This window comes from Cyanistes caeruleus, chromosome 2, assembly GCF_971803275.1.
Source record: "Cyanistes caeruleus chromosome 2, bCyaCae1.hap1.1, whole genome shotgun sequence".
Classification (NCBI taxonomy): domain Eukaryota; kingdom Metazoa; phylum Chordata; class Aves; order Passeriformes; family Paridae; genus Cyanistes; species Cyanistes caeruleus.
In genome coordinates, this window is record NC_141702.1 from 29134268 (window position 1) to 29157010 (window position 22743).

General features: G+C 39.6%; 2 protein-coding genes across 5 annotated transcripts in view; one reads left to right on the top strand and one right to left on the bottom strand.

Moving 5' to 3' along the window:
• The window catches only part of COL19A1 (collagen type XIX alpha 1 chain), a 181560-nt gene extending 174021 nt beyond the window's left edge, over nucleotides 1-7539 (top strand). The window contains exons 49-50 of the mRNA XM_023922405.2: nucleotides 1957-2034; nucleotides 2271-7539. Coding sequence (XP_023778173.2) covers nucleotides 1957-2034; nucleotides 2271-2407 — 215 coding nt within the window. The 3' untranslated portion in view covers nucleotides 2408-7539. The remainder of the gene's footprint in view (nucleotides 1-1956; nucleotides 2035-2270) is intronic.
• A 3736-nt stretch (nucleotides 7540-11275) lies between these two features.
• The window catches only part of COL9A1 (collagen type IX alpha 1 chain), a 126326-nt gene continuing 114858 nt past the window's right edge, over nucleotides 11276-22743 (bottom strand). For all 4 annotated transcript variants that reach the window (XM_086876212.1, XM_086876213.1, XM_086876211.1 and 1 more), the window contains 6 exons: nucleotides 21564-21596; nucleotides 18854-19000; nucleotides 17620-17674; nucleotides 16487-16675; nucleotides 13595-13672; nucleotides 11276-12431 (listed from right to left, as the gene is read on the bottom strand). In XM_086876212.1, the coding sequence (XP_086732338.1) occupies nucleotides 12247-12431; nucleotides 13595-13672; nucleotides 16487-16675; nucleotides 17620-17674; nucleotides 18854-19000; nucleotides 21564-21596 (687 nt within the window). In that variant the 3' untranslated portion in view covers nucleotides 11276-12246. The remainder of the gene's footprint in view (nucleotides 12432-13594; nucleotides 13673-16486; nucleotides 16676-17619; nucleotides 17675-18853; nucleotides 19001-21563; nucleotides 21597-22743) is intronic.

Below are 22743 nucleotides of genomic sequence, written 5' to 3' on the forward strand. Positions count from 1 at the left end.
CTGCAGGAATGCTTATCTTGGAGATTGTAAATGTGACATATGGTACCTTTGATTTCTCTCTCTTCTCCATAACTAAAGAAATGCAAAACAAATGATTAGTGGCAGAACCTCATTGTAAAATTAGAGTTAACTGAGCTTGTAGTGGGAAATGCATTGTAACCGTTGACTGTAAACTTAAAAACATTGAGAAATATAAAAAAATTGGACTTGTAAATGGATCCTGTGGTTCTATGACTGAGCTTTTAAACAACGCAGTGATACTACATGTTGCACAAGATTTTTCAGAGCAAAACAATTTGATGTAGTTAAAAATACCACTGTGGTCACCAGAGAGTAAATCCAAGATTCAAAATCCAATACAAATATCTACATCTTAGTCTTTATAGCTTGTGTGTGTATATGCCTTGTAAAATTTTGCTTAACGTAAGTCAGTGACCAGAATGCATGTTTAATTTGAATTTTGGGTTTCTGTGAGGTTCTAAACTGTTGGTTTCCTTTAGTTATGTATGGCACTCTGCATGCATTTTGTAACCTTTTTTCCTCACTCCAATTTCCTTGTTGTAGTGCTGAGAGGAGTAAAATGATTGATGCTCTGTTTTGAAAGATGGAATGATTGCAACAGATAACAGACTTTCTACAGAAGTGTATAATGAGCTTGTGTGTAACAGAAAGCTTGAATGCTCTGCATACCATTCCTACTGCATTATGTCTGTCATAACAGCGCTGAATTGGTACCCACAGCCCTCAAAGTAATTTCCTTCTGGAATATCCTGTAAGGTAGCAGTGTTGCATGGACCAGAGCACACTGACAAAACAGCCTTTGCCATCCACCTGTCAGGGCCAACTAATCTTCAGGAGTAATCAGTTGGATTGACACGGCTGTGCTCTTCTCTTTTAATTCAAACTAAGTTGCAATTCTCCACAAGAGGAAGAACTCAATACTTTATTGTACGGCATAGGTGATGCTAAAAATATACTGGTCCCTGAAGCAGGAAGATTTTAATTCCAAATGTGGCCAGAAATCAGGAAATCAGTCTTAAACTTTTGTCACCTTACATGCCAGCATCTGAAGTGCTGGATACAGAAGAGGGTTTCCTTGTAAGCCCTTTTGAAGTAAGGGTTTGTAGCAGGTGTCGCCTTTAAAAATGCTTTCATCCTTTCTCCTGTATAATAAATGTACATTCTTAACCTGAAATAATAAGGAAAACATTTTACTGATAGCAACAAGTCCTCTGCTCTAAAGCAGCCAGAGTGTTTCCAACTAATAAAACTTTTTAAAAACAGTTGAAGGAAAAAGAAGCAGGGGTTGGGGATGGGTTGCAGCACCTAAGGTGGAAGCCATTTAGATAAATATAAAACTATGGTCTGTGAAGATAAAGGACTCAGGTATTCAAGACATAATTAGTAATCACATCTTGTTAATGATATGCAGCTATTTGGGTCAAAGTAAACTTCAAACCTAAAATCTGCACAAGCTCTAAAGATGCCCCATTCCATGTGAGGGCAGCTGGGCAACATTTACCAGGGAGTGGAGTGGGTCTTCTCTCACCTACAGGGGAATGTCTAATCATAAAACTACCAGTTTACAGTCTAAAAAGTGCAAGTGTAAGGATTTATGCAGAATAGAGGGAGTAAAGTCCACTTTTGGCTCTTTATTGGAGGAATTTCAGGTAAATTAAAGACTCAGGGAAAGGTTCCGCTAGTGAAAAATGCAAGAGCCCTTTGACAGATGATGTAATAGTTACTGCTAAAAATGCTCATATTTTCCAGAAGGAACTTATAAACTTGAGAGCTGTCTCAAGAAAGAAAAAAAACCACATGTATTCTGAAAAAGAGACCTAAGCATGTGCTTTCCCAACTATATTGGTCTTGGTAATTTTGTGACAATGAGATATACAGAAAATCACTACCTAAAATAAGAGGGTGCTCTTATTTGCATATCTTTATTCTGTGTAGGTTATAGAGGACAGAAAGGGGAAAGAGGCGAGCCTGGAATTGGACTGCCTGGTAACCCTGGACCACCTGGCCCTGCAGGTACAAGTCTACAGATTTATTTCTGCTATTGTTATTTATAAACTAACAGGCCTTTCTCCTGTTTTTAACACTGGTTTTACACTCCTGCTTTTCCTCCCGAGCTGGGTCGTAGCGTGAGGTCAGCCGCAGCTGCCTTCTCGTGGATGTGCTGGAGTGCAGCGGATGTCAGTGGTGGAATGCAGGGCACTGCACATGCTCTGCTGAGGGCTCTGCTAATTCTAGCTTTGTTTTGCCAGCTGCTGGCCTGCCAGGCCCACCAGGAACATCAGGCTCACCAGGACCGCAGGGGCCGCCCGGACCCAACGGGAGATGCAATCCCGCAGATTGCTACTACCACGTATCACAGACTCGCTCACGCACCAGCAGGAAATAAAAACCCTCTCCCCCAGACACTTGGGATCACGGTCACTTTTCACTCTTTCCAATAAGTTAATTTAATTTTTGAACTATTTGGTGCATTTTTTTTTTTTACTCTTGACACTGCATGGTATATGGATAATTTGTGAGGCACAAAATTGAGCCTTTTTCTATGTTATTTGCAGTGTCATAATGATGACATGATGTCATATATTTTCCAGAGTGCATTCCATGTGTTGTTTCTCATATTTATTTTGCTTAGAACAGAAAATAGGCCCAAATAATTTTCATAAACTTCTTTCTTCAAACAAAAATATTTTACTATAACTTAAGACATTATGTATGCCTCTATATGTAAGCTGGCTTTATTTTTCTTGCTGGTGGTGAATTTGAAATGGAAAAAAATACATTTCTGAAGTTGCAAAGCATGCTCATTCATGGCAAATGGAGGATCTGAGCTGGAGCACTGGGAACTCTGTTTAGACTAAACATTCATGTCCCTCAAGGAGGCTCCAGCACACCTTCTGAAAAGGGTCTGCTGTGCACCAGGAGTGCTGCCCACCATTTCAGTCACATCCAAGATGGCAAAGAAGGAAACAAAGATGTGTTTATGATCTTCTTATCCCATCCAACGACGAGCTTCTGACTGACTGGAAAATCACCAGGTGTAGCTCCAGGAAATGTCTCTCCTGACCGGATTTTGTCCCAGCTGGGGGTTTGTATGTTCCTTTAGTCGTGGTTACACATACCCCAGCAAGAGGCTGCTGGTGGTGTTCTGGACTGAGAACTGGCACACCTTCTAACCAGTACATGGACTGAGAAAGGGCACTAAGGCTGGTAATCAAGCTACTCTGCCATTAAATCTGGCTACAGCCAAGGTGACCTCCTGCTTTAGAGCAGAGGGTGGTGACTACATAGTCCGAGAATGGAACTTCACAAGCCTCTAATCATGGTGATGGCACTGTTTTCCTGTTCCTCCTGCAATATTCACAAGCTGAAATAAGCTTGAGAAGAACATGGAATCTGTAGAGTGCAGAACTCACAGGTTCTTTTAACTGGTGACAGAAAATTTCTTGAGTTCAAGAGAAATCTGGAAAAAAATACAAAACCCTCCTAGAAAGGTGTACTACTGAGAGCAACAGCATCCAGTTTTCAGGCATTTAGTAAAGGCTACAGGAACAGAAAATGTCAGTGATGAACAAAACTGAACAATGTGTAAATCCCATAGAGTTCAAAGGGTTGAGCAAAAGAAAAGCTGAAGAAAATCAATCACACAGGTGACCCTGAAAAGGAGTGAGTAGGGGTGGCTAAAATTTCACTTCTGATTATTAGGAAAGACATGATCCTAAATTAGTCCTGTGGAATTTTGCACAGTGCAATAGAAAGTGAAGGTGCTATTTAGAGAACACAAACATCTATAACCTACAACCTCAAAATGCACCTGTAGGTGATACAAAGCCATACTGAGGGTTCTTATCCCATCATTTGGAAATTAGTCACTCTCCCACATCAGGCAGAGAAAGTTTTGGTAACTGTGTGCTTGAGCAGTACTGAGCTAGCAGGGAAATATTCTCAAATTGGAAGTGCTGACTTCCAGAAAAGCTGTTGTGATACATTAATCCGGCTGACTTCTGGGTTTTGCTTAAAAGAAGTTAAAGAATGACTGGTGGGAGTCATTAGCAAAAGATGCACATTGGCATTTGTTCTGAATAGAGTTCCTAGCACTTGCACCCAGAGCAGAGGAGCAAGATGAGAGCAAGAGGTGACAGAATTAATTCAGGCAGCAGCTGGGGCACTCAGGACACTTTCTGAGAGGGAAAGCAAACATCCCTGCCATGCTCATTGGTTAGATGTTTGGAGGAGGGAAGGTGCTTTCTACAAAAGGATGTTAAAGGAAACACGGGGATGGAAGGCTGAGAGTAAATACCTGGGGCAGGAGAGGGCAGCAGGAATGAGGATGGCAGAAAACCTGTGGCACACCATGAAATTATCTTTTGAAAGACCTGCAATACACCCTGCAGCTGGGGACACCCTGGGGAGTCAGGGTGCTTTATCTGTTCCTTGTGAGAACGGGGTCAAAAGCCCACAGGCAAACCCAGTCCTCACACCTCCTGTTGTTCTCACCCCCCTCATTCCTCGGGAGGCGACAGCTGTCCCTTCTCCAGGCCAGCACATCTTCTGATCCGAGGGCAGCGGTGCCTGTCCTGCTGGGGCAAAGGTGCGTTTGGGACAAGTGGTCCTGCCTGAGCTTAGCTGAGCACAAGCTGCTCCCACTCCAGAACTGCTGGGCCCATGGAGCGTGTTTTGGTTTGCTCTGTGGAACTGATAACCCTTCCAGTTCTGGTCCTCAGAGCTCCAGGGCTGTGGGAGTGCTGGGAATGGTGAGGCAGCTGGAAACCGAGCACTGAGTCACCGACCACTGTGCGGGCCACAGATCTGCCCAACCAGAGAGTACAGCCTTGCACCAACACATCTGGGTGTCTAAACATGGACACAGAGGAGGAACAGCCCCACATACTGCTGTCCTTTCTCTGAAAGGAACTGCTGGTCAGGTATCTTCCATGAACATTTTCTCTTTTTTTTTTCTTTTTTCCTGTTACTTCTTTAGTAATTCCAATATTTGTAATAATCTAAACATTTTTTTTACTTTGTAAGTTAATTCTGAACTTCATTTTCCGTGATAGTGTTGAAAAGGGTGCTGTCTTGTGGTAGTACTTGTGTGACTTGGAGGTTCCCAAGCAGCCCCACTCTGGGAGGCTGTACATAGACCATTGCGCCGCGTTGGTGGTATCTGTATATTTTGGGGCTTTTAGCTTGCTGAAACCCAGCATCTGTTATCTGCCAGATGCAATGGCTGTATTTTAATTTACTTGAACTTATTGGAAAGCAGAACACTTTTTATATTTGGAGAAGTTTTATTTTTTCATCTATGTTTCCTACTGATGCCTTTTTCTTTTTATAGGCTCAAAGAAAAAGGCCTTTCTAAAATGTATTTGAATGCTTTCAGTTGATTTGCAGGTAACTTTGGTAATTATCTTGTTGCATTATTTTTATTTTGCTAAAAGCCCACTTTATTTTCTCATGTGAGAAAACGGGTATTTTTTTATATGGGCTATCTCAATACCTATTTTAAGATGCCACATTCTTCACTGAGGTAGAACAGAGTTAATCCCAGCTTAACTGTACTTCACACTGGCTTGCTCCTACTTTGCATTTATAGAATTGAAAGTGGAATATAGCTGGAAACGTGTGTCTGCATGGTTTTCAGATTTGGCCCCTGAAATTTCTTTGCAGTTTCAGACTGATGTCTTAGTTTTTGGGCAGGAGGCCATACAGGGAAGAGGGGATTCTAATTTATTTTGCAATTTGCTTTAACTGTTTTGTATCTGTTTTGAGCAGCTCATGCTGCAGTAAGCACTGCAAGGAAATAAACACGAGGGATTTTTTTTTTTCCAGTAGCTTAAGGTCTTTTATTCAACTTTGGGTTTGTTTACATGCAACAAGACTCAGAAGTGAAATAACTTTGACAAAATGTTTTAAACATTTCTTAAAAGCTCTTTAAGCTTTAGCCTAGTTCAGGGTCAGAGTATTATATTTTATGGCAAGTTGCTTTAATCATCTATTAAGAACCTATTAAGTGTTGGGATTTTCTTTAAATAGCTATGTACAGAACAACTCAGTTTGCCTAAAAAATGTACAGAAACTTGCTAGGAGGGAAGCTTTCCCAAGGCTGCAGCAGACTCCTGCTGTCCACATGGTGGAGTGCAAAACATCCTTTCAGTACAAAGATTACAGCCCAGGCATAACTCGCCCAGCAGTACAAGAGCTGACCCAGCCACGTGTATTCTCACAGCACAACAGTCAGTGTTTCTGATTTTGTTCTTGAGAATGACTTTTTTCTACTTTCTTTCTTCAAATTTCTTTAGTTCTGCATGGGAGTATTTGCAGAAATACTGCCTTTCTTGGATTATTATTGTCAGATAATATTGTTAAGATTTTATTTGTGTTTATTATTGTATTATGTTTTATCTATGTTACAAAAGAATATGTTGTGGTGGGACATCTCACTTTCAGGCATCACTTATGTCCCCTGCAGTGATGTTTGTCTCCAGGGGAGGAGGGACTCACCTGTGGTTAGTAAAAGCTTCAACAACATCCAGTGTACTATTGGGCAGCAGTGCAGCCTGGCAATGTTTTGAGAACCAATATTCTTACCTTAAACTGAATTTGGTTTCAATGTTAAAAGAGCACTGTGATACAGAAATTGATTATCCTTCCCTTACGTGTTATGTCTGTGGGTTATGATGTTAGATACACACAGCTTTGTTAAATAAGTGGGGGTTTTAATTAATGGATAATCACACAAAATATTTTGGATTTTCTTCTTTTTCACAAGGATGAAATGTTACTTTTCATGTCTATGTATACTCAATTATTTTCTTTTTTTTTTTTCTAAAATGTTTATATGAAAATATTGTAAAAACTCCACTGTCTAAATTAGCATTTTATAAACTTGTTTCTTCAAACAGACTTCCTAAAATCAGTCCCTAATCTTACATTTTACCAATGCAGTCAAACTGCTGCTCTAATATGATATGTTAGAACAAGAAAAGTAACACAGAAATCAAAACATTGCTGGTTTGGGGTGTGTTTTTATTGAGTTTTTAATGGTTTCTGGATGCACCAAGTAATACAAAATTTTCCTGAAATCTGATATGTCCACTACAATTCTATTGTACTGGATGGATGTTTAAATCACCTCCATGCACTTAGGTGAGTGTAGGCCATGGAGAACAAGTTTACCCCTGACCTTTTAGTGTTTGGTATTTAAGTGGAAAATTCAAGCTTTCAGGATACTGTAGGAAATGTGGTTTTTGAATATTAATTGATAACAAACATTACAGATTCTAGACCAAAATAAGTTTGTAGCTGAAAAGATTGGAGTCTACATGTCTTTTAGCAGTTTTCCTTCTTAGTCTGCTATTCTATAAACATGAATGCATTTAATTACTTTTTGCAGTTTTAATGTAAATATATTCTGTCTCCAGTCAGAAAGTTTGAAGGATTCTCAATGACACACCTTGTTTTTTTGTATTTTTTCATTTCTGAATTATATGCAGCTGTTACTGAATGAATCATAGAACATGATGACTGGTTGCTTCCTTCCTTCCTTATATTTTTGGTTTGCAGCATTTCAGATTCAGTTCAATGGAAATGTATTAAGTGGATGAAAAATAACTTTTTTACATTACTATGTGGCCATGTACCTCTGAAACATGATGCTGGATGGAAATGGAAATATTTCACATGCTTTCTGTTCGTGGCTCTGTCAAAAATGTCAGCCTTTCCTTCTGTGTTAAATCATGAGAGGGAGGATGCAACTGCAAGCAGGAAAAAGGAGAGGCACAAAGCCACTGCAGTGAGCTCTGGGGAGAAGTCAGGGCAGGTTGGATAATTTTGGGGGGGTTGGATTTTGACCCCCACTGAAGTCAGATCTGATGAAACTTAGGGCTCTACAATCTGGATTACAAAACAAACAAACAAACAGATCAACTAAATGCAAAATCTTGGCCTTAATATGCACATAATTTACAGAAATTATTACATTCTCTGAATGCAGATAAACTTCCTGCCCAAGTAGGAGATAATCACTTTTATTCAAGAAACTGAATTTCAGGGAACTTCAGGAATTTTCACTTTTTCTCTTGCTGCCTAACTCTCCCAGGAAGAAAAATTACAATGGCATTTCAAAGGACTCTAGGTAATAATTTCACCATTAACTTGATTTTCTTTCTTCCGTTTTCATAGAGGCTTCAGAAAGTCTGTTTTGCTAATTGTCTGAAGCTTCCAGGTTTACTCATCCTTTTGAATGCACAGCCAGCAAGCAAAACAGAACAGGAACAACAAAAAATTGAAGGGAGGAAATAAAACAAGCTGTAGCAAATCACACAGGAGTAACTTGCCCTACAAAATATTGATATTTCTTCTCTACCTGTGACCCATGAGCAGAGGAGATGCATTTTTTTAAGTATAATGGAAGTAGAGGTTACTTTGCCAAAAAAGAATACAGTGATGAGCAGGTCAAGCAGACACATTTCACCCAGTTATCCAAGCAATTTAACAACATTTGCAAAAATGCGGCATTTGTACACGGAGCACAACTGCTATGTTCTGCCAGGATAAATTAACACTGCTGTCTCTGAAACAAGTGTTTCTTGGGAAACTTGGTTTCTTGCTCCTTCTGTCCTTCAAGTAACCTTCAAAATACCATCTGTTGACACTTTTCATATTTGAAGGAAAACAAATTTTGTTGTAGATCTGTGCTTGGCTCTGGGTGAGCTCAGATCATGACTAAGGTATTCAAGGACACAAACTGTAGTGCAATCCTCCCTAGCCTTGGTTTCATACATCCTTTAGGAGCTCCAAATATTGCTCTAGAGCTTCTTTGGCTACAGAGACTTGGGCCTTTGTGAAACATTCAAGATTTTTTGGTAGCAGCTAAGTTACTTGAACCCAGTGATGGCTGAGACAGGAAAATATAAACTCATATATTAACTCTATGTTTATGTAATCCGTAGATGTACAATACATCCATCTCTTAGCTCAGTATTCGGCAGCAGTGTTATGAATACTTGCTAATTGAGTGATGGTGAATGGTGTTAAAGCAGCTGGCCCCAAGGCTCAGAATTTGGGTTGGCCCTGTTCAATGCCTTTATCAGTGACCTGGGTGAGGGGATTGAGGGCACCCTCAGTTTGGCACCAAGCTTGGTGAGATTGTTGATCTGCTGGAGAACAGGAGGGCTCTGTAAACTGGGGAATCTGGACAGGCTGGATTGATGGATGCTGAGGATTGCCCCAACCCAAGTGTAGGATCTTGGCCTTGGCCTTGCTGAACCTCATGAGGTTCCCATGGACTCACTTCTCAAGCCTGTCCATGTCCCTCTGGATGGCATCCCTTCCCTCCAGTGTGTTGACTGCACCACACAGCTTGGTGTTGTTGGCAAACTTGCTGAGGGCGCACTCGATCCCATGGTCCATGCCACCAGCAAAGACATTAAACATTGCCAGTACCAACATGGACCTTTGAGAAACTAGTCTCCATGTGGACATTGAGACAGCGATCCCAACTCTTTTAGTGTGGCCACCCAGGTCTGTCTGTCAAATCCAAGTCTCTCCAGTTTACAGACAAGGATGTTGTGCAGGACAGTGTCAAATTCTTTGTCCAGGTAGATGATGTCATTCCCTCTTCCTTCGTCCATCACCGCTATAACCTTGTCAGAAGGCCACCAAATTTGTTGGCAGTGCCAGGTTAACAGTCAGACTCAATGATCTTAATGTTCTTGTCCAACCTTAAAAAGTCTATAAACTGGTTATCGTTATGATTTTCTCTGGGTTCCTGCCTATACTGAAGCAACTGAGGAACTAAAATATGTATTTATCACACTGCAATTAAACCTCCAGAACTAGAAGTGGTTACAGAGATCATGATGGGTAAAAGACTCTCATTAGTCTTCTGTTCAATAAATCTCACAGAATTTTATGATGCTGGACCTGAAGGAGATGAGAAAATATTTACTTGGGATTTCATTGAGATTTCAGGAGCATTTGGTTAAAATTGGTGGCACGCTGACAGTAGCTTGTGAAACCTCTCAGACTCTTTGCACGGTGTCTTCTAAATTTATTTTTGGTTTTCTGTACCACAGTAGTCAATACATTTTTATTTTAAATTCATAATCCTGTCTTTATTTTCCAAATCTTTATTTTACTTGAATGTGCTGTTACTAAAAATCCTGACTCTGTTATGTTATAGTGCACAGTCTACCATTTGTCAAGTATCTCTTTTCCATTCTTGTGTAAGATTTGGAATTGAGAATTAGATTAACCTATGCATCCCATAAGGATTTTCAATGGGCTTGAGGATTTTTCCTTCAGCTCTTTAAGTTAAAACTTGTGAGTCAGCTTGAAGGCAGAAAATCTGTCACAATCTTAAAATGTCCACTTATAAAGATTCTGCATTGAATTGACTCTCAGTGTTGAATTTGTTTGATTGTAATAATTCTTATTTGGGTTTTGCATATGAGTATTTTTGCTCCTACCTGAGATTTCTTCTATTGTGGAATTTTATGCATTTTTCAAACTTTATTTTCTAAAGCACTTCACAATTGTATTTAAATATGCGGGGGGTTGCTTCTTTTGATTCATATGTTTATGCATTACATACCGAAAACAATATTTTCATTCTGTTATCAGGTGAGATTTTTTTTTTTCTTTTCAACAGTTTTACACAATTTATAGTCAAAATAAAAGTTTGCTGGTGAAACTACAGGGTTTTTATTAGTGTTTTATTTGTTTCACTATCTTAGGAGTAATTTGAGGACTGTGCCCCAAGTCAGTAAAAACTGACCTAATTCAAAAACTTTTGAAATCCCCTTTTTGTGTTCTAAAGACGCTCACCTAGTGTGGAATCTTCTGGATTTGTCCCTCAATAATGAAATTCTTTGCACTTGCCGATTTTGGTGACTTCTAGTAGTATTAATGTAGGAGATCAGGTTTGGTCTGAGGAAGGTTTAACTACTATTTTTTTCAATAACTCCTTTTGGAGCATACATTGTACCAGTATATTTCCTCTTCACTGTTATCTTACATGTTATGTGCAAAATGCAGAGCTCCATGGATCTTGTTATTTCTCTGTGTTTTCACACGCCATCAAGTCAAGTGTTTGGAACATGATCAGACAGTAAAGGGCTAGGAGAAAAAATCAGTGCTTAACACAAGTGTGCCAAAGCTTGTATTGGAATATTTGGATAGCTAATAATGAAAAGAAAGGAAACATCATAGGGTGGTTTTTGTCTGTCTTGGAGAGAGAATAAACTTCAGAGAGGTAAAGTCAAACCACAAATAGTTTAATTTATACAGAAAGAGAGGAACAGAACATTCACATTGCACATTTTCCTCTAAAAACGGAGTATCTAAAAAAGGCAACTTGGACCATCTAATGGCTGCCTTCTGGCTGTTCTGGCTATCAATACTGAATGCAACCATACATTAAAAAAATTATTTAATAATTTGGGTTTTTTTAATCTTTTATAGGAAACACATATTTCTAGGACTTAAAATTCTGTTGACAGTGGCTACTAGCCTTTTATTTTAATGTCACTTATAACAAGGCAAGCTGCAACGGGCTTCATATGGAATTACAAATGCAACACAAGGTGGAGTCAAAAATGAAGAGGTTATGCCACATGGGTTATTCACAACAACCTTGTGATTGTACCTTTACAGATATTGGCAGCAAAAACAGTGCTGGGAGGGCTTCATAGGAACCTCCCACTTGGGTTTCTGTGATGGAATTGAAGAGCTGAAGGAAGTTTAGTATATTCTGTGCAAGACACACATTCGATGAAATGACTGTGCATGAAGGGTATATGCTAGAATTTATTTTATAAGTATGAAAGAATAGCTACAGCTGCAGTAAATAAAACTATCTTTTTTTATTTGGTGGCTGAAGACATTATTTCACTGTACACATCATACACAGAAATTAAGTAAGGAAGGAGGAAAAATCACACAAACTCTTTATTAAACAAAATCAAAAATAAAAACAGACATGTACCTTTTATTCCCCTCCAATAGGAGAAGGTAGAAGGCAGCACCTGGGTATTTCTGTAAGCACCATTGTTCCAGCTTGTGTTGCTAAGTACCCCTTTTGGAAAAATGAACAACCACTGTGTTAAAAATACCTTACTGAAGCCTTGGTTGAAAGGTTTGTCCGTGTCTGCATTTCTCCTTGGCTGGTTATTTTGTCCTCAGCTGTCTGTGCAGGATGTAAATGGATGCCGACACAGGGTGGCACTCTCAGGGCCCTTTCATGTTCTTCCCTGCTCTCTGTCCCGCCTGCATCCTGCAGGACGCTGGCTCGCAGTAGCCGGGAGGGCCGGGAGGGCCGGGGGGCCCAGGAACCCCAGGCTGCCCGGCCACCCCAGGGGGACCTCGGTCACCGTCACGGCCTTCCCTGCCATAGCTGGCTTTGCCTGGTTCACCTGGAAAAGTGGATGCAGGTCTAAACACAGGGCAGCACACCACTTGCTTAGCATAATTAGCATCCTGTCCTTAAAAGCTGTATGGAGATGGTTTTTCACTGCTCTCAGGGCTTTCCCAAGAGGGATTCCGACTTATAGGGACAATTTTCCTCTGCCTGACACCCCAACTGCGACTACACAGCTACAGCAATGGCATTCCAGTCCCAGTGCTCTCAGTTGTACTAGTGCAGGTCTGCTCTGCAGGGTGCTCTGCTCAGCCAATGCCTAGGGCAAGGTAGATGCTATTTGTTACCACAGAATTTCATTAGCTCTCTGGAAAAAGAAATACCAATTTATTTATTTTTTTTTTCCCCACTCAGATGGTTGGGGAAATAGATGTAAAGATTGGAACTGCTGAGCACTAAAGTATTTTTTTACTTCTAAATCTTCAATGAAGAAAGGAAAAACAGTGATTTTAGGAAGCCTCTTCCAGCAATAGATTTCTACAGAAAACACCTCCGAGTTACACAGACATCCTTGGGAACAGTAAATACTAGACTTTTTCTTTTTCACAAGAGAACAAATATGAATACTTCGTCTTGCTATATAAGCACGGGAATACACTGCAGAAATACTGATGGAAATAACATGTTTATGTTCATTCGCTGGCCACTAGAGGCCAGCTGTGCTTCATCCATCAGCAGGAATCTCTCCTGAAGCCATGTAATCTAATACTGCAATTCATTACCACAGAAATAATACAATATCCTAAATTATGACTGGAGATTTTGAAGGCTGCTGTGCCTGCCAGTGAGATAATCTAGAAGTTATGGCCTTTTTTTGTTAATTTTTTATATATAATTAATGTGTATATAATACATATAAAAGTTATATTAAAAGAGGCAGTTTTAATTCATGTGTGTGCAATTGCCTCCTTTTTTTAATGTTTTCTTTACATTTTTCCTAATCTTTCTACACTGAGATAAATGAGGAGGTAGCTTTTTGCTTTTTAGTTTTTAATTCTGATTTCTGACTGAATCACCACCTAGGAAGCAAAATTATAAAGCACTGTAATTTTGGAGTTTACTGATAATGAACTCCTATCTTTTCAAGGCAGCTTGAAGTATCAGTTCTGAGTAAATTTTTACTATATATCTTCTTTATCCTTACTCTCTTATATTTACCTGGGAGACCTCTTGGTCCAGGATAACCTTTCAGTCCTCTGCCTGGAAATCCTCTTTCTCCTCTTTCTCCTTGTTCACCTAAAGCAAATTCATGAAACATTGGTTACAGTTTGCTTGGAGTATCATTTGCAGTAAATTCCCTTTCAGAAGTGAACATTTAATAAGCAGAGAATTCAGCTGGCTGTATATATTCTCAGCATCTTTCAATGATGTCCTGACACATATCCATGTATAATGTTTGGAATTTGATTGGGTTTTTTCACCCATTTGGGTCACACTCAGAAGCAGACAGGTTGGTGGGGGAAAGAAACCACCAGCTTCTTACTGCTGGACAGTAAGTACCACATGAAACATATCACAGCCTATATAACAGGAATAAACCAAAGTCCCAGGATTTCAGGATATTTGGGATACAGACTGAGGTTTCTGCTCAGCTAAGAAGTAAAAATTCTCAAGTGTTGGTGCTTGAGACAGCCAGTGCAGAGGAGAAAAAAGGTGGCTGCACAGGTGACAGTATTCTGTTGATATTCACATAAGGCATTGTTTCACCTTCACAAAATATTTTTTTTCTCATATAATAATATAATGGAGACTTTCCTTTGGTGGACACACAGAGTCTCTTCAAACCCATATCTTGCTCCAGCTTGAACCATCTTAGTAAGAGGAAGGGTTTTTTTGTTGCTTGGGTTGTAAAGTTCAAATTGTGTTCGTTGTTATCTATCCCATAACATTATGTATATTCCCAGTGAATACCTTATGTTGTTTGGGGGGTTTTTCGTTGTTTTTTTTTTTCTTCTTTTCATGCAAGTTAAAAGTCACAAGTTTATGCCTAATAATATTTAAGTGAGTTTTATTTTATGCTTCTGTACTGCCTTGTACTGAGGAAAGTTGTAATAGACTGCTGGGTTTCTGGCTTGCCTAGAAATGGCACAGCAGAAGAGAAGGAAGCTGTGCAAAGGAACACAAGAGTCAGTACAAAAGTCCAGGTTTTGAAAAAAGGTGCACACAGGGTACTGAAGGAGGAATCTGATCTCCATGCTTCAGACAAACTAGTCAAAATAGAGATCCAGCCTTTCTTTGTAAATACAGCTACTGCAAGCCCCAGTTCAGGTTACCCATATGTACTCCTGCTTCTTCCAGCTGCCTAACACTGTGTCTACTCCTGCTATCCCAAACGTCCCCTACTTTTTAATTTCTGTTTCTGAACAGAAACAGTCCTTCACTACCCCAGACTGATCATTAATGTAACTAAATCTCCTTCCTTGAGGCACTTTTTTTGACTCTGCCATTGCTGTTGCTGTTAAAATCACCTTTATATCTTTTGCTGCCCCTCATGGTTACACTTTGCTGTGTTACTACCCCCTATTTATTACGACCTTTTTTAAACCATTTTCAACATCTTCTTCCTGTTCCATTTTCTCACATGTCCAAGTACCCTTTTCCCCTCACTCCAGTCTCAGACAACTCTCCAAATGGATGGTGAAAATCAGTTGATCCCTGTGACTTCTGTGGAACTCTGGTAAGTACCAGGAAGTCAGAGTGAAGCACTGAGAGTTTTCAGGCTGGCTGCCATGTATCAACATTACAGCTCTTGCACATAAGACCATTCACCACTTCCCTTGTATATCTAATGGCATTGGCAAGGTTTACTCTAAGGTAACTTGGAATTTGATGGAAGTTATGATAGCTTTTTGTTAGTTATGGTATTTTGCTTGTTTTGATGGTGTTTTAATACTGTTCATTTTTTTTCTTTTAATAATAACACAGTGTAGCCTGCTGTGCATTGAATCAAATTTTGCATATCCCATATATCACCTTTGTATTTCTGGTTTTTGTTTCTTCTTCAGATGACATTACATTGAATTAAAACAATAACAAAGTTCCAGCAATGATGCTGTTAAGTTTTGCTTTGTTTGTATGCTATTCCTTCTCTCAAAGGTTTTCCAAACTTCATTTTCAAATAAACCTTGAATCAAAAGTTAACACCTTATTCCAGCAACAGACCAGCTTTGTGCAGAAAAAATTTTTAAATAAGACCTTCTTTTTGGAAAATAAATCAAAACCACTGTTGAATAGAATGTAATACATACATGTTAGTCATAAGACTGCAGAAAATTCTACCCTGTAATCCTCTGGAGGAGAATAGAACAGAAGAGATTAACTTAGATCAAAGATTTTGTGTAAAACATAAGTCAATTTTATTATGGATCTGTCCTTTCCAAAGAATCAATAGATTCTATGACCCAGTGAAATGATGTTAAATGGGTCAAGTACTATACACAAGTAAAAAGGTAGATTATTATCAGTCCCTTGTAATGTGAGAAACTGGGCATGCTTAGAAAAGTAGACTAGATTTTAGTGAAGTAATCTGACTGATAACATCAGCTCTTGGGACCATGAATCTTGCAGAAGTTAGGTCAAGAGCCAGGATGAATGGAGGACAGAGACCCACTGCTGGAATCACATGTGGTGTTTGTCATTAAATGACTTCTACAGTGTGAGAAAGGGCAGGCATCTGCCCTGAACTAGAAGGAAGCAGCTGAGTCAGAGTCCTAATATTGATTCTCACTCTCATGGACTTCTGAGGTTTTGTGGTTTTTATGTGGTAAAAAGCAGATTTCTAAACAAGTCTTGCTAAAGCCCAGCCTATGAGCCCTTTAATCACTGTGGTAATTGGCACAACAGTTACAGCAAAAATTCCTAACAAGTTACAGCTTACATTCCTAACTCGGGATCCTTTTTGGATTTCACACGTATCCAGTGTACATCCACAACCTGTAAACCAAGGAAGGGGGCAACAACAACAAGACCAAAAAAACCCCAAATGAACAAACCCCTAAAAACCAAAACTGAAGCAGTCACCAAGTGCAAGCCAGTTGGAGAATTTCTTACCTTTAGGACCTTTACGACCAATCTCACCAGGGGGACCTTTAAGGCCAGGCAGGCCACGGGGGCCAAGCTGTCCTGGGAAACCATTTTCACCAGCAGGTCCTGGAGCACCTGGTGGCCCTGGTCGGCCAGGAAGACCTGGAGCACCAAATTCTGGCCTCCTAAGGCTGGCTGCCAGCTGAGCTAATTGTTCTGCAAAGAGCAGGAAGACAGAGTTATGAAGTGAACATGAATGAAGAGATTCCCATGATTACTGAAGAAAGATGTATGTTCACTGCTACAGGAACTGACAGATTACACTACAGCACCTTCCTTTTCTACATAGCTCTTTACAAAGTTTATTACCTAGAAGGTATTATCTTATTATAGAATAAGATATTTATATTAATTTAATTTATATTAACCTATATATAGTTTGGGATTTTTAAAATATCCTGTTAGGCAGTATCAAGAACAGTGACAACTACTGAAAATTTTTAAAACATGAGCAGCAATTTCATTCTGTAAACTCTTAACATTACAGAGGCATAATAACCCAAAAGACAAGTGTTTACAGTTTTTGTGTTTACAGTGCAGTATAAATTTCTCAACTCAGTAAGTTGCATGCACCCAACCATATTAAAAAAGCTTTAGACTTCTGTGTGTGTCAAGAACCCAACAAATTAGGGTTAGAGTATCACTGTATTGTTTTAATTTTAAGATACATTATCTCCAGAAACCTCTTCTTTATTCCTATTTTGCACAGTTTGTTTACTGAAATCTAATAGTGAATACAAAAAGATAAAAAGCTTTCAATGAAGCTTGTACTTTCATATATGTAAACATAGCAAGTGATTTGAAAGAAAATTGTTATGTATTTCACACAACTACTCTGGTCTATGTCCTGCTTACCACAGCAGTAGTGTGGAATCAACTTGTGTGCGGAAGTCCAATGAGGATACAAAATATATATAAATAAGGGATTTCCTCATACTGTCTCCACATTCACATGTGGAAAGATTTTCCACCAGGTTCCCTTGCTGAGGCCATGAAATTTGTTCTGGGTAGGCATGGGGAAAATCTTGGTTGCCTCCACAGAAATAGGTGATCCCAATTTAAATGCACGAGAAACATCAAATACTTTTTTGCCTATTTACCTTGCATGACTCTCATGCAAACCTGTTTAATGTGCTGATCGCTAGGTTCTTTTCCCTAGGATTAAAAAAAAAGAGAGTTTTAATAAAACAGTTCATGTCACACATTTTATGAATGTGCCTGATGCAAAAAAAAAATGCTGTCAATAAACAGTTGTCACCATTTAACCCCAGCTGGCAAAACACCACACATCTGCTCAAGCCCACACCCACGGGACAGGGTTAAAAAAAAGAAGTTTAATAAATAGAAAGTAAGAAGAAGTAGAGGAAGGGGTAGGAAAAGGGGGAAGAGGAGGAAAAAGAAGAAAATAAAATTCAAAAAAGACAATGATAATGCAAGAGATATAAATTAAAGCAGTTTTCCCTGTAAATTAAAGCTGTTTTCCCTGGCTGAGCATGATGCTGCATGGTATGGGATATCACTCTGGTCAATTATAGTCAACTCTCCCAGCTGTGTCCCCTCCCAAATTTTTGTGCACCTCTAACCTACTCATTGATGGCACAGTGTAAGGAGCAGGAGAGGCTTTGATTCTATGAAATGATCACAACTGAAACATCACAGAATGGCTTGGGTTGAAAGGGACCTTTGAAACCATCTAGTTCCAACCCCTTCTCAGGACCCCTTTTAACCTGGCCTTGAACCCTTCCAGGGATGGAGCATCCAAAGCTTCTCTGGGTGATCTATTAGTTCCTCTTCATTCTTGCAGTGAAGAATTTCCTCCTAATATCTAATCTAAAACTATGCACTTTCACTTTGAAACCATTACCCTTTTTTCCTGCTCCCATCAGCATGCTATAAAGATTATTTTCAGCACAAATGCGAAACATAACCCCCAAACAAACCACTGTGAAGAAATTTAACTGCATCCCAACCAAAAACAATCCATGAGTCACTAAAAGGTGTTCCAGCTCCTGCAAGCACAAATATTCCAACTGATGCCAACTTAACTATCTAGGTAAAGTCTGTGAGTGATGTTCCTTTGTATCAAACATGGTTTGGTTTCATGCACACTTAAATGCAATAAGGAAACAGAGCTGAGCTGAAAGATGGGGCCCCAAGGACACAGCTGTGTACAGCCCAAGATTGCTCTGGTGTACACCTGTGTCTGATGAGAGGCACACCATGCTTCAGACTGCTGCAGCACTTCAGTTTGGCACGTGTACATGCAAAACAAGGAGTGGTGTGAGTGAGAGATGAAGGTTCAGAAGATACCAATGACATGAAAACAGTACTTACAGCTGGACCTTCACTGCCAGGCAGGCCTGGGGCACCCTGCTCACCCTGCAAGCCTCGTGGTCCAGGTAAGCCTCGTGGCCCTTCCATGCCAGGCAGTCCCCGACTTCCCTCAGGCCCACGGGAACCGGGGTCTCCAGGATTACCAACCTGACAAAGAAAGAGAGGAATTTCAATGAGCTTCTGTACTAGTGACAGACTCATTCTGACCTATCATAATGGTGACAGGAGCTATTCACAAATGCAAAGAAATGAGTGCTGAAATGCAGTTGTTCAATAGGATTATTTTTTTAAATAAGCGACTGGAGTCAGTAGTTGCATTTTTAAGAGGTCTGCACTCTTCACTTATGGGGGGAAGTGGAAAAACAATCTAGTCTGTCAAAATAGGTAAATCAGAATTAATAGTGACATGCTTAAGATGGCTCTCTGCCCTCAACATGGAACATTTCTAGACATTAAGCTTAGGGTGTGGAAATTCCAGCTCCCTTCTTGCTCTAAATGCTTTTCATGTCCTTCTGTAGATAGTACCACAGTGTGAGTCTCTACTGTGTAGCCCCAGGCTTTTTGGGAATACACATTTTTGCTCTGTTTACTCTGTTAGAGACAGAGCTAGTTCTAGTGCCTATGCTGGAGTTTGCTGGCAGAGGGAAAGAAAAATCCTCAAACAACTGACATTGACAAACTGCCTGAACAGATGCAGTGCCACCTTATTTCACTCAGGGAAGGGGTAGAAAGCTATTCCTGACCCTGTGGAATGAAAAGATTGATGGGACTATGTCAATACGTCCACTTAGGTACACTGTAAACAAAGCTATAGCTTCTGCTCCAGTAAATTTACTAAGAGATATTAAATATCATGCAGAGGGAGACTTATGCCAGCAGGCACCTCTGAATTACTCTATTTGGTTTGAGTGGCAATGTTGTGGTAGCAGGGGGTCTACACAAGTGGCTTCTCTAAGAAGCTGCCAAAAGCTTCCCCCATGTCCAGCAGAGCCAACACCAGCCAGCTCTGAGACAGAACTGCTGGCCAATGCCAAGCCAATCCATGATGTTAGTGAAGCCTCTGGGAGAACATATTTAAGGAGGAAAAAGTTATTGCCCAGAACTAATTGCAGACAAAGAGCAGGATGAGAATATGTGAAATGAACAGCTCTGCAGACACTGAAATCAGTGCAGAAAGAGGAGGAGGTGGTGGTCCCTTTTTGTTTTACTTCCTATTATCCTATTCCTACTCTACTATTTATCAGTAGTAAATCAGTTAATTTACTCAAGTCTGTTTTGGCTGTAACTGTAGCAGGTGAGGGATCTCTCCCTGGCCCCTGACCTGGACTCATGAGCTTTTTGCTGTATTTTCTCTTCCTTGGCCAGTTGAGGAAGGGAGTGTCGGTGTGGCTTTGGTGTACACCTGATGTCCAGCCAAGGTGAAACCACCACAGTTGCTTTCAATACAAGTTAATTTACTCCTACTAATCAATAGTAGTAATAACAAAGAAAAATAACACATAAAATAAGAAAAAAAAATTAAAATCCTACATATTCATGACTTCCCAAATCTATAGGGGGGAAAAAAATAAAAGAGAGCAGACCTGCTGAAAGAGATGCTAAAGAAGAAATTCGTCAGGTGTGGTATCAGTTAAATCCACAAGGTGGAACCATTTCGGTTCCAGCTGTGCTGCATCCCAGACAGCCGCTGGCTGTCCCTATCAAAACGAACCCCAGGGACCATGCCTCGATAGATACATTAAGAAGACAGAATAACTGCTTTTATGGACTATGCAACCGGGAAGCCATCACTCCTTTCTGCCCCAGGCTGGTGAGGTATCCGGTTCCCAGACAGATCACTCATTCCTGTGAGGGTACTCACTGGGATGACGAGCACTCTAGGCTCTTGTCAAGACAAAAGGATTTGAAAAATCTCTTCCTCATGTCCTTCTCGTAGGACCTTCATCAGCAGTAAACACTCTTTAGCCTGTATTTGCTTAGCCCAAAAATTACCCAGAACACTAGTAACACAAGCACAGGATTTTTTGTTATGCTCAGCCTCTGTTCCCCATAAGAAGAACTTGGTATTTTAGCATCACAGCTCATACTGGCAGATGCTTTAACAAACCACCTCTTCAGTGATCCTGAAGTAAAAGAATGAATCCAGCTCTCTCTCCAGTTATTTTTTTATGTGACATACAAGATTCTGCTCACCTCCCATATCAAAGTTATAATTTTGCAATAAAACAAAACAAAATTAAACAAAACAAAATAAAATGACAAAAACACAATAAAAATAAAATGAAATAAAATGAAGGAAGCTGGGTCATAAATACTTCTGGTTTCACAGACATCACAATCCTACTGCCAGCTTTTTAACAGTGGCATGCAGCCACTGCACTGAGCTTCCTTTCTATCCAACACCTACTGTACAAAGGGTGCATTCATTTTTTTAAAAAAAAACTTTTTTGGCAAGAAAACTGCTGCTGAATGATGTTTCTCTTTTATGGAGTTAGAAACCAGGAAACTAATTCTTTTTCAAAGCTAATTCATTTTAATATTAACTGTATTCAAAATTTAAACAGAAGAAAAGCTGCTAAAAATCATTCCATTTAACTACAATAAAGAGCTCAGCTTGTTATTCACATTTTTCTTTCCTTAAGTCAGAAAATCATCTATATAATCTACTAGATCTCTGTATTTCTGTAACAATGCTATTCATTATACTCACAGCTCCCTTTGCTCCTGGTAATCCCACGTCACCCTAAAAAGAAGACAAACTATATTAGGAGAGAGTCTCCTTAACACAGGCTTTACAAATGTGGTAAATGCTTTTTCAATATAAAGTAAATTTCATTTATTTAGTTGATTTATACAAAATTACACCACAAATAATTAAAATTCCTTTGAGAATAAAACCTTCATTTGGAGTGGGTTTTGTACAATTCCTTTCTCAAAAACTCTTCTGTAAGGTGCAAATGAGAAAGCATGTCTGTTAAAATGGGTTTTGAATTGCTTCTCTTGGAATTAAACACATGGCTCTAACCTCACAAACACAGCTACACTACAGGACAATCTTAGATAGAAGATTTCTTGGAAACCTTTAGAAGAAGCATTCTTTTAACTAGGATTTTCTAGTTTCTTCATAGTGACAGAACTATGGGTATCGGTGCTATGTTAGTGCTGAAAAAACTGAAACAGAAACTACCTAAAGTTCTGTGAAGAAACCAAACCTCTACAAGTTCCTATTTCCAGCAATCTTTCTCCTGGCTTCAGCAATGTCAAAATCCCTCAATCGCCTGACTGAGAATAGCAATCCCAGTATTCAGGAATTTAGATTTTCCTCTCAGCTGGAAAAAACCTAAAAAAACAAACCTCTCAAAATCTTGTCATCAACTATGAAATAGATTAGCATGAAAACACCAAAGAAACTTAGAGTAATTTCTGTAAACTGTACTTTCCCAGTTCCTAATGTTATTGGTGGAATAACAGGTTTCCAGTCAAAGGCCTGCCTGTTAGTGAATATGTCATAATTGAAATAGAAATAACTGTTATCCATTTAAAACCGGACTAGCTGGCAGCACACTTAACCCATGATATTGCTTCCTGGGAATCTGTAGAGTGATTACAATGCTCAGTTACTGGACATCTAGCTCACTCATCTAGCTCAAAATTGCAGGGTGTGGGGTAAAAAAACACTCATTTCCAGCATACAACCTGGCTAACTTTCTTTGAATATGAGCAGTTTACTTCCTTTAGAAAGACCAGTTCTGGCTTTGCTGGATGAGGTCCCATGGCAGCCACCAGAATAAGGAGTTTCTCTTTTGGCAGGAAAGCAAACCCCCTTTACCCAAGGGCACATGACCCAGGCATTACCCATGTCAATTCACAACATAGTATACAGACAGATG